This window comes from Mycteria americana, chromosome 8 (genome assembly GCF_035582795.1).
Source record: "Mycteria americana isolate JAX WOST 10 ecotype Jacksonville Zoo and Gardens chromosome 8, USCA_MyAme_1.0, whole genome shotgun sequence".
In the NCBI taxonomy this organism is placed as follows: domain Eukaryota; kingdom Metazoa; phylum Chordata; class Aves; order Ciconiiformes; family Ciconiidae; genus Mycteria; species Mycteria americana.
In genome coordinates, this window is record NC_134372.1 from 4,765,042 (window position 1) to 4,777,230 (window position 12,189).

At 48.1% G+C, this 12,189-nt stretch overlaps 1 protein-coding gene across 1 annotated transcript; it reads right to left on the reverse strand.

Annotated features, from left to right (window-relative positions):
- Window positions 1–2,282: 2,282 nt before the first annotated feature.
- CXCL14 (C-X-C motif chemokine ligand 14) lies at window positions 2,283–11,057 on the reverse strand. Its single transcript, XM_075509750.1, has 4 exons — window positions 10,802–11,057; window positions 9,809–9,914; window positions 5,004–5,114; window positions 2,283–2,739 (listed from the first exon to the last, which is right to left on the reverse strand). Exons 1-4 carry the CDS (start codon window positions 10,863–10,865, stop codon window positions 2,724–2,726), a joined length of 297 nt encoding a protein of 98 aa, XP_075365865.1. The 5' UTR covers window positions 10,866–11,057; the 3' UTR covers window positions 2,283–2,723.
- Between the last annotated feature and the right edge of the window lie 1,132 nt (window positions 11,058–12,189).

The following is a 12,189-nucleotide window of genomic DNA, read 5'->3' on the forward strand; positions in this document are numbered from 1 at the left end:
GGACGGCAAGGGATGCTCCTCCTGTTTCTGGGAACTGAACAAACCTGCCTGGAGATGCAGTTTAACAGGCTTGGGAAAACCAGCTCAGAGGCACAGTTTTTTCCCTTCCTGGTTTCAATTCCTGTTTCCAGGAGTTGTTTTTTTCGAAGCACAGATTTTGGGTTAAAGGGAATACACGTATCAAACCAAAGAGTTCTTTTTCTTTAGTCTCCCATTCTAGCGAGTGGGGAAAAAAAAAAACCTACAATTGGTTTCCTCTGTGCCCAGTTTTTGCTGGTGGTTTTGGTTTGGCAGATGAACCCCGAGCTAAGAGTCAGTTGTACAGGCTATACCCTGCGAGGTGTGAATCACCGAGCACCGCGTTTGGGCAACTGGAGCTGTGCCCAGCATTCCCAACGGAGCGTTAACCACCTCTTGTGCAACCAGATCAATACTTTTCCAGGAAATACATTGCCCAGTAGTCACTAAATAAGCATAAACCTTTTCTTAAAGTCTGTCGGAGTGTTGAAATCAAGTCTCCTCAAGGAAAAACTACTGGTTTTGTTAAAATGTGACTCAAGAAAGGAGAGGCGCAGCTTGGCTAGCCCACGGCTCTGGGTTTGCCCAGCGATCGGGTTCAGATGCGCAGCCCGAAGCAGCGCCTTGTGGTCGATATCCCCAGAGATTTAATTTCTTAAATACTCGGGGATCTTTCTCAAGCTTTTTACTAATGGGCATCTGAAGCTTGTAGCTCCATCCTTGTGCAGAATAGGAAAATACTTTGAAATCTAATGGCTCTTTCTCCTTCAGCTCTGCCAGGGTATTAGCACAGTAAATAAGTATATATAGTGTCTGTGTGCATATATATATTATTTTTTCCTTTTTTTCTGTCTGAATTGGAGGAAACCCTTGAGCTGAGGCCAGGCATGGCCTCTTATGTAGTATAAGATCACTGTCGCAGGAGTCGTGCCGATCTCGGCAGCAGCCCCGTGCGAAGCTGCCTTTGCACAGCTGGGAGCAGCCCGGAAGGAGAGCGATGCTGCTCGGGGAACACCAGGAGGTTTTAATGCATTTAAACTCTCGCTGGCTTTACCCTTCCTATCTGTTGCTTTCCTTTCTAGCTGGGGAGCGGTGTAGGAGCCTTGTTGGGTGCCAAGTCCCTCCCTTTGGGCGAGGGCAGAAAGGGCAAAGAAAGAGGAAGGGGCGGCTCACAGGTTTTTGTTGCCTGACTTTCGTTGTACAACCTTCCCTAATCTAACCGAGATCTTTTCTAAATCACTGCGTTTTACTTGTTTTTATGCGGATCTGGAGTGGCTGATTTACATTTATTTAACATAACACTAGACTAGTGGCTATAGGCGCATGGCATAGCCCTTCTTCATGTAACGAGATTCCTCAGCGTTTGGGTAAAGTCCAAAACCTAAAATGAGAAAGGGAAGTAAATTGGACTGGAATAACGTTTTCTAATTCCAGTGTCATCAAGATGCCATATCTCTAAATCAGCTTCTCTGATTCAGTGTTTTTCCCCAAACCAATTCATCCACCAAAAAAAGTTGTGGCTGGAGTTCCCTGATGGCTTAAGGAAATTTCAGAGCAATTGTCAGCTTTTTTAAATATATTTTTTATTACTTTTTTCATTTGTCTTAGAAAGAAATATGAAATCTGCATGCAACCTTCTAAATATTTCAGACATTTAAATAGCATATGATAATTTAGCAGTACAGTACATTATACAGAAAGATAATATAGGGAGACTTCCTATAGTATATTTACAAATGAAAAGGTAGTTTTGTTATTTTAAAAAGAGGAATGCACTGCTTAACATTGAAGTATTACATTCAAAATAATGAATATGTTGATTGTGACTAAAACATATATAGGTATTTATATGTTTGCCCTATCATATTTTTCATAAAAAGGTACCTTTTAAAGGCTTTTTTTTTTTGTTGCTACAAATCTAGGAAATCATACACAATAGTCTTGAAGCTTACAATGTCTCAGTACTGAAGCCACAAACTTTCTGTAAGAACTTCAGGTGGAAAAAAAAAAAACCCCAAACATTTTCTTAGTAATAAAAATGACCCAGAAATGCTTCTAATGCATGAAACGTGAAATGGGAGATATGGTACGCTTCACCTTGCAGCAAGACCTCGAGTCCATTAAAGAAGAGGTACACAAGTGATGTTCAGACTCGTCTGACGATGTGCCGAGGGACCTCACTTCTGCAGTTACAGCCACGACATTTCAGTGGCATCTTCCCCAGCAAACTCGTCTTTGGTCCCGCTTTGCCTGGCTATGGTGGAGGCTGCGACCACGACAAGCAAGCACAGCACCGACGCTTTCCCACTGCGAAAGGGTGAGGGACCCGGCTGTGTAACACCTTTACAAACATTACTGTTTGTCTAATGAGCTTATAAAGCTCGATTGCAGTCATAGTGAAGTATGAATGAATAACAATAAAAAAAACCCCAACCCCCAAAAACAACCTCTTTAAAACGAAAAACATGAGTTTTCCCAATCTCAGTACAGAGCAGACAGGTATGAAATCTGAAGTGCAACAGATGCTTGTGAATCTGGAAGCCTTTTGCACATGGCTATAAAATGTAAAAACTGACCCTTGGTAAAAAGTGCTTTATAATAATATAGAATTTGTGTCTTATGTCTGTGAGAGAGAAATAATCTTCTGCAGAGCCCAGTCCTACGCCAGCCAAGGGAGTCTGCTCCATTCCTCACGCTGCTTCCTCTTATTCTTCATAAACCCTAAACAGAAGGAAAGCCAAGAGCAAGATGTTTAAACTATGAATGAAAAAACTGCCTTCCAAATAATAATAATAAAAAATATTAATAATAAAATAATAACTCTCCCCCCAGCAACAAAAAACCAGAAGCCAGATTTTTAGCCTTTGCTTAAGTAAATTGGAAAATAAGTTGTTGACGTCAGCCGTCGCCGGATTGCTATCCATAAAGCGTCTGGGAGGAGGATCGGACTTTGACACTGCTGCATCGTGCAGGCGTGCGAGGAGTAACACGCTCTGCCACGATTATCAGGATACATAGGATGAAGAAATCCACATCTGCTAATACACTTTAACCACTGGAAAATCCCTATCTCATATACAAATGTTGAAGTATATAATGAGCTGTACGTAGATAATAAATTCACAGTATCTGTTATGTTTGGAATAATATTAGAAGCAGTATTATTTTTCTAGTTTACATCCTGAGAAGACCACCCGACAGGCTTGTTTGCTGAAAAATCCTTGGCTCTTTGGGGAGCGTGCATGAAAGCGGTCTTCCGTGGCATGGGGAAAACTAGGGGCAATGCTGTTTTGGGGAAGAGATTCATGTTTGGACTACATTTAAATGTAAATTGCATTTACATTTAAATTCCCTGGCTTTTCCTGGGGAGCAAGTCAGTGGGTTTTGTACAGCTGGCACTGAAGGTGCTGACAAATTGTTTATTTATTACGAGGACTTGGTTTAAATCAGGCTCTTTATAGCTGAAATAATCACTCGATGCTTCTTCAGCTGCAGTTCAGCTCGGCTGCCCTGCTTGCCCCGTTAGCAGTGTCGGGGACCTGCTGGGTGCGATGCAGGGGTGGCATGCCGCAGCGGGGCGATGCCAGCGCTGGGCACGGCAAAGCAAGGTGAAACGCTGAGGGTTGTGCTGCATCCTTCCTGCACGCCCCAGGCTGGATGCCAAAGCCGTGGGGGTGCTGGGCTCGCCATCCCTCCTCCTCTCCCTGGCAGCAGGGACAGTCCCCGTCCCCTGGTTGGACTGCAGGGAAGCCTGGAGCTGACCCTTATTTTGGACCTCGGAGGAGACTGCGAGCAGCACTGTTATCTGCAGACAGGAGCTAGCCTGCAGCACGTGGACCCTGGCCCTCGCAGCCTTGCACGGGGCATCCCTCCTCTCCGTCTGCTCGGGGGAACCCTGCACATTTCCTGAATGCACAAGCCTGGGGCTGAGCATCCTTCGTCATCTTAGTGACGGCCTTATTAAAAAAAAAAAGAAAAAAAAAAAAGGAGGGGAAGAGTGTAAATACGTGGTTATGCAACAGCCAGGGCTTCCCCACGTGCTCTGTTTATGGAGCAGCCGCAGGGAGCTGGCAGGGAGTCTGGGGAGCCGGCCGAGGGGCTCAGCACCCACCACCACTCACAGTGCTGTGGCATTGCCTGTGCCACCGGGCACCGCGTGGCTGTGCTGGCACCCTTCGACGTGCTGAGAGATGGAGCTTGCTGCTCGTTGGCCTCGTTTGAGCTCAATTTTGGGGAACAATTTTCCCATCAGTTGAGGAGCATCAGGGTTTGGTGGGACTGTGCTGCGTGTGGAGGCTCTTTCTTGGCCATGGCTGGAGAGGCGGTGGGAGTTGGGCAGCTCCCCTTAATTACAGATAGAGACATCACCGCTGACCGTCAACCATCAGGAATTCAGGTTTCTCCCTCTCTCTGTTCTATCTATCTATGACTGATGGCTTTCAAAAAAAACATCCTCTTGGCAAGGGAGAAGGTGCCAGAGATTCCTACCAGCAAGTTTCTGTTTTTCTGGGAATGACACGCTAGTTAAAATTGGCAAATATCTGCGTCATCAGATATTGACAATTTTGAGGTGGTGTGATTAAAGTGTGTGACAGGGCACTCTCTTCCCAGCTCTGCTGACTGCTTTCCTTGTGACCGTGTGAAAGTAATTTAGCTTTTCATCTTGGCTTTTTACCCGTAGAAAGGAGGTGAGAGTATGTAAATAACTGAGAACATCAGCTGATGAATAGTTTAACAGAAAATAATTACTATTTATAGTCGGAACAGCCTAATCCTAAAATAGAAGTGAGGACTGCATGTGGCAGGAAAGAAATAACATCCAGAACATCCATTTATAACTGTAATTTGGGTAATGAAATACATCCTCCGTGCTGGATAGAGCATTTGCAGTGTGTGCATTTTCCTGGCCTCTGTCTGAACGCTGCTGATTGCCCAACTCGCCACCAAGATTTTCCCCCTCACCCGCTGAGCAAATTTGTACTTACCTGCCTTTCTCTTTCCATACTCTGTACCACTTCAGCAGTCTCACTGTGTTTTGGCGTTTGGGGTTTAAGCAGTGCTGCTGCTCCCCTCTCACTCGCGTCCACAGAGTCACGCTGCAAGGCAAGGGAGCACAGGTTACGGGAGTCAGGGGAACTGCCGGTCCTCCGCTCCCACTCCAGGTAAATGCCAAAATCAGTCCGGAAGCCCTCACCCAGGCGGGCAGTGGAAGGGTTTTCATGCTCTGTGTTTTATGGCAGATATTTGAGTTTATTGTAATAATATTGGAGCAGATCTTCAGCTGGTATCCATCAGTGCAGTGCAATATTGTCCACAGTTATACTAGGTTGTACCAGATGAAGACGTACCCACTGTTTTTAATCAGTGAGTTTGCTCTGCCTGTCTGTTAGATATTTTCTTTTGAGCTTAATAGCTGATTTAATTATGGCTCATTCAGGCAACCACAAGGTCTTTGCATGAGGAGATGGTTCCCTTACACTCAACAATGCTGCATCCAAGAGAAAAGATCAGACCTGGTTCATTGATTATTCCCCACCACCCCCCCTTTTTTTTTAATTTTTTTTTTTTAGTCAGCAGTATCTTAAATACTTGCACATGGCAGGGTGCTTGTGTGCCCAACGGACTAGCTCTGAGCCCCAGGCAAGCAGTCCTGGGGGCTTCACCTCCTCTGATCACAGGCTGATCCCTCTCTCTTTGCCGGCAGCAGCGGCTTGGTGTCCCCTTTTTGTCAGGACAAGACGTGCTGGGAGGCAAAACGTGGCAAAGGTCTTCCTGTCGTTTTAGGCTTGCTCCTGGAGAGCTTAGTGGAGCCGTTGCTGGTTGGTCTGCCACAACCCAGGTGACACAAGAGACCTGGAACTGCTTCCCAAGAGGATGGCTTTTCAGAAACATCAAGACCGCTATCACTTCTCAGGGCTCAAGGTCAAGCAGTTTTCTGGTTTTGTTATTAATTTTATGATTAAAAAAAAAAACAACCCAACAACAATTTTAATTGAAATTATTAATTTTCTGGAAATACCATCCATAACAGGGAAACACTTTTTTCAGTTTAACTAAAACCCTATAATGGAATTATTTAAACAGTGCTAAAGACATGAGTAAAATGATGGCAGAAAACCAGAAATATCTGTGCATATTGATGGGCTTCTTTTATGGTTTAGTTCAGAAAGGAGCTGTTTATCTTCTAACACAAGAAAAAGTGCCTTGCAAACTTTCCCAGCTCACCTGCCCGGTGCAGAGGGGACATGCCTGACCAGAAGTGAAACGCTGCATATTGCCTGCATGAGCTCAGCTAAGGGTCTCACCACGTTTCACATTTCAGTGTTATACAAGCTGTTCCAATAGTTCTTTCCATTCAATTAACTTTCTTCCCTGCTCCCCTTCTCTGCTCCACCTCCATCAGGTGTGAGTTGAAGTCACAAAAAGACAGGGTGTAACCTTTGGGTTGTTTTCTGGGAGGATGTGGCCCTTTCCCAATGCGTGGGAAAGCGGTGGAAGGGCTCCAAGAGCCTCTGTGACTGCAGGCATTGGAAAGGGAAGGGTCACTGCTAAAACCTGTGGATTGTCTCTGCTCCAAGGGCACTCTCAGCCAACTCCTCTGTATGTGAGAAGGGGAATTTTCCGATAGCTTTGAATGGGAGTGAACCCAAACCTTCACTGGAGGCACAAGGCATGCAAGTTTTAAGGGACTTGAGGTCGGCACAAAGTTTCTCCATCCAGCAGCCACCTTCTTGGCTGTGCTGTCTGCACTAGCTGATGCCAGACCTTGGCTTGGATTTCTTTTCTGACAGACCATAGAGGATATTTCCAGAAAGAAAGTGATGTACAAGCTGAATCGCAGGAGGAGCAGAGCAGGACCACCTCTGAAAAGCAGCGAGCCCTACATTTGCACCATGAGTGAAGGAGGACAATTCTGGATTTACTAGAGCCTGCAGTCTAAGGAATAGGAGATGCATGGTTTGCTTCTCAGGTGAACAACCAGAGCTTTTCTCAGGCTGAGATGTGTTGCTTTGACACCACACAGGTTTTCTGCTTTGATGCTGGAGGCTGGACAGCAGAGGAGACGTTCCCAAGGCAGCCCCATGGTCCTCTGTGGTTCCCGTGCAGTCCTTGATGCTGTGGGCACAGGGTTGGGTGGTAGCATTTTTGGGCACTCTGAGCTGAGCTGGCCCTGCTCTTGGGGATGCTGTTCCGGCAGATGTAAGAGGACGTGCCTAAGATGAGGGGCTGTAGGAGCCGATACCCTGAGTGAGGAGTTGTCTGGATGGGCTGCAAGAAGAGGTTGAGAGGGATGGAGAAGGGACTGAAGCACCAGAGCTTACACCTCCAGTGAGCTCGCTCCAGGGGTGCGTGCTGAGCTGTCCCTTAGCTGCCCAGGGCTTGGTGGCTGGGGCCTTCACCCACGGTGTCTGAGGGTCCCTGTGCCAAAATCCTCCCCAGTATGTCCATGCCTCCGGGGCTGCAACGAGCACCCCGGGTCAGTCTGTGACCCCCAGTGCCTCGTGCCCCCACGCATCTCGTCTGCAGGGATGGTGGGGCTGCACGTCTGCCTACAAACAGCCTGTCCCCAGGGCCACAAGGGTGCTGGCTGTGGTCCTTTCATCCCAAGCCAGTGCAGGGACTGCCATCCACCTCGGCTGTCCCTTGAGAAAGGCTCCCAGCGGCGCCTGTTTCCCATCAGCTGTTCTCACCCCGACACATCCCCCCTCGTTGGGATGGGGCAATACGTGGAGGGGGGTTGGATCCTTTCAGGCAGAAGGAGTTAAACTGCCCTCCTATTTTCTGCTGCTTTTCCTCATTCCGGGAGACAGATACACACAGGATTACTGCTAGATGTGCCATGCATCTTGATAGGTTTTGACTAGACTGAGCACTCAGCTAGACCAGAGGACACCTCTGACCCTGTACCACAGCTCTGCTGGGGGGGTTATGGCCAAAGACAAATTCCTCCCTGAACTGCACCCCCATACCTACTTCTTCTCTGCCAAACATCATTTCTATCATGTTTCTGCTATATGAAAAGATACGAGAGCTTTTGAGGAGGGGCAGGAGGGGACCCAGCTTCGACAACTCATTTTAGATGATCACTGCAGCAACAAAAACTCAGTTGCAGGAATTTAGCTCTTCTGTGCCTTGTCCAGAGACTCCCGGATCAATTGGTTCTCAGAATATTAATTTCAGTTTGCTTTCAGTGCTGACTTCAGCTGTCTTAGGGTAGCTGGAAAGGCAGCGACGGCAGCGCCTTAGCCCTGCCTGCCCTGCAGGCAGCAGCAGCGATGGGAGAGCGATGGGACAGCTCTGTCCCTGCAGCCGCTGCAAACCCAGGGCAACCCTCCGGGCTTAAGTAGCATTGCTAGGCATCTGCGTAGCTATCCAGCTGGTGCACGGCGTTCCAGCTTTCCCGACTTTCTGATTGGAAGTGAAATGTTGCATAAATGAGATTTATTTTATACCCTCCGGCCACCAGCTGCTTGCAGGCAAGTGCCTGGAGTGGGATGCGAAGAGTTAGTGCTCCTCTACACCATCCTTTTGCTACTGAAAGGTCAAAGCAAACGAAGTAAAGCTGCAAGGAACTGATTCAGGCAGTGATGCTCTGCAAGCATTTTTCTGTTCAGGTCACCATCAGCTGATTTGGGCTTCAAAGAGGTGGGTCTGATGTTCCCTGAGCTAAGCATTGCTTGGAGTGATGCTGGTGTAAATCTGGAGGAAGCCTAAGGAAGCTTGGCTCTCCATTCCTCCTCCATACGCCCTCCGCCGAGTCTGGCGAGCCATTTCTGCGTGGGCAGGATCAGGCTCCCGTGGTATCTCCTTGTTTGTGCCAGTCAGATGGGCAGGATTTGGCCCCGTGGGCATTACAGGGTGCTGGAGGTGGTACGCGGCTCGGCAGGACAGGACTCAGATCCTGCTGTTAAAGCACCTTTCTAAGATTAAGCAAATGGCAAATACTCAGTGAGGGAGCACAAACGCTGGAGTAAATCAGTCCTTGGCATTCAGGGGGTGTAGCTGCTCTCGGGACCCTTTTTCCCCATCTTAGGTGGCAGAGAGGCTCGGTGCAGTCTTCTCAGCTAATCTGCCCTTCTGGTCGTTATCCAGCCCCACGTGCTGGTTGGATGGTGCTTTGTTGGGGAATCTTAAGGTATCCAAAACAGGACAGAAAAAATGCCATATTTAAAATCTAAAAAACCCCTCCTTTTGAGCCAGTCATCAGAGATGTCAAACATCCCCGTACCTGCCTCGGTTCAGTTAGTCACTACATAACTTTGAGATTTCATGGCAGCGTTGGTCACGGCTTGCAGTGAGACTGGGAGGAAAGCGTTTTCTTACGTGCTAGGTAATCCCACCGAATGCAAGGGGATGGCTCTGGTACAACGCAGGCGAAAATCTGACTCTGGTTGGGATAACTCTTCCTTGCAGAAACCACCATGGGCCAAACTCTGCTCATGGTCTTACTCTGCACGCCCCAAATAACTTGAGTAAATAGTTCTGGATTTTACATCAGGCAGTTTGGAGTGGGATTTGTCCCTATCTTCACTTGAACTAATGATCATCCTCTTATTGCTACCTGTTCTGTAAATATTTCTTTGAGCAAAAAAAATTATGTCGAAAAATGATAGCTGGGTTTTTGGTCAGAATTGCACACTTTTTTGCATGTGATGCAGCAAATGACTATTCCCAGAAATTAGCATGCAAGGGCATGAGAAAAACAAAGAACAAAGAAGGAACTTGCAGTGTAAGGTAAAGCGATTCAGCTGATAGGGAAACAGAAAGCAATAAATGAAGGAAAACTTACATAATCATCTCTTCCACGCAAAACGGGTACCTCGGTTTTATTTCCAGCTTCCGTACGTTAGAGAATCTTATTTTAGGACCTTTTCTTGAACATTTGCACTTCACGCCTACAAGAGAAAGCATTTTCTCATGTGCCTGCAAAGCCTCCTGCATACCAAGCGTCCCTTCCCCGCCAGCCTATGTGCGCATACAAACTTCAGTTTGGGCTTTCAAGCCTCGGTGGGAAAAGCTGAATTTTGTAATGCTGTTGAGCTTAAAAAGAGTAATATTTTCTTTGCTATATCCCAGGAAAAGGTAGTGACTCTCTGGGAAATACGTTTTAGGGTGCTGTGTGTGTTCTGAGGCTTAGTAAATACGAGAGCTTTTTAAAGTGCACCTGCTGTGATTAAATGTAATTGTATTTAACAAAAGGAAATGAAAGAGTCGGAACTCGCTTTAAACTGAGCAAGCAAACGCACATCTCAGCTACTTTCTCATTCACTCTCGTCTCTCTTGGACTTTGTAGGACTTTTCAGTCATTTCTCCTCGCACGGATGCTGTGGTGCATTCGCAGCCAGGCAAAAGCTGAGTGTTTTTTAACCGTCATTTTTGTGCACAGCAGAAAATGCACACTGGCACACTCGGGGGAATTTGTGCTACCACATCCAATCCAGCTCTGCTCTATTTTCCCTGGGAAAACCACCCTCAGTTTCGAAGGAGGCATTTGAGCTATATTCCTGAATAACGGAGAACACGGCGTGACCTCCCACACTGTGAGTTGGGGCTGTTTGGCTTGCAATGAAGGCACAACTTTATTGCATGTATTTTACCTCTACTCCCACCTTGAAAAAACTCGCCGCTACCTTACCCCGCAGATACAATACCTCACTTTTCCCAGCATGCAGGGGACAGCTAAATCCACCTCAAGGCTATCAGGAGGCAAATAAAAACGACTGGAAAAGCAACCCCCTGGAAAAGAGGTTCACATGGGAATAAGCGGAATAAACCAACTTACCTTCTGCGCTGGCTAAGCACATCGCGATGAACAGCAGAAGCAAAGCTGCTGTCAGGAGCTTCATGGTGAGACAGCAGGTACCTAAAGAGACGCCGGGGATTTTAATGTGTTTTCTCGCTTCGGGTTCGTCCCCCAAATCCCCCCGTCCCCGGGGCTGGATGTCGCCAGGGAGAGGACAGCAGAGAGCGGCTCCCGGCCGTGCTGCTGCCCTGGGGCTGCCTGCGCTCTGCCTGCGCTCTGCCTGCGCTCTGCCTGCGCTCTGCCTGCTTTCCTCCCCTCGTCCTCTTTTAAAACACCTCCCGCTGCCCTGGCTCCCGGCTCATTAATATGCAGAGCAACTCCACGGCTCCCTCCGCTTCCTCAGCCCCGGCGGGGAGGGAGGGGACCGGCACCCCGCCGCCGCTCCTGCCCCGGGGGACCCCCCCCTCCGCCCCGAGCGGCCCGGGGGTGGGAGCGGAGGCGACGGGGCGGCTGCTCCTGCCCAGCCGGGACATTTCTCACCAGGAGGAGCTTTGCCGGGGGGGTATTTGTGTGGCTGGGGCTGCTAGGTGGAAAAAAACCCCGCTCGCGAGCACGGAGGGAAGCCTACGCTTCGCAGAAATTCCCATGCACCTTGGAAATAGGATTTGGAGAAATCTCACCTGGGGAGGGGTGTCACCGATCGCCTTTAGTATTATTTTCTAGCTTTAACAGGCTTCCGAAGCTAAAGGAAATCTTAGTGAATTAAATGGGGGAAAAAATATTCCTAAGAGCATCGTTAGGTGGGTTTAGCATGTGGAATGCTTCAGGAAATAAGATCAATTTCGGGTCGCTTTAATGAACACTCCAGCAACGTTCTGCTCCGTGAAGAACAGGGTAGCAACACGCAGGAACTTCATGGATGTACATACACGTTCCCTCTCCCTTGCGGAGCCTGTTTCTGATTTCAGCAACAGCTAAAATAGCATCTTTAAAATCCAGATTCCAGATTTTTGCCTGTGTAACTGAAATGGGTGAAGATCAGAGTCGGGTCTCTAATCTCCTTCATAGTAATGCATTCAAAGCACATTGCAGATAAATGCCTCTGCTGATCCCCAGCTCATCTCAGCCCCTCTCCCAGCATACCGCTGCCCACGCTCCCCGCTCGCACACCCATCCACGTTATTAAAACTGACCGAAACCAGCCATCCTGCCAGCTCAGGCAGTGCTTGGGAAGGACACGCCACACACTCCCAGCTCCGCTTGCATTTTAAGTTTCCCACATGGCTTCGTTCCTGCCGGCTCCCATTGGCAGCGGCCATCCCCGCCACGTTCCCGGCCTGGGTGTTGGCAGGCTGCGAGTACAGCCCTACCACACACAGCCTGCACGTTGCACACAGGCGGCCCAGGCAGCTGCCTTGTTCCTGGCC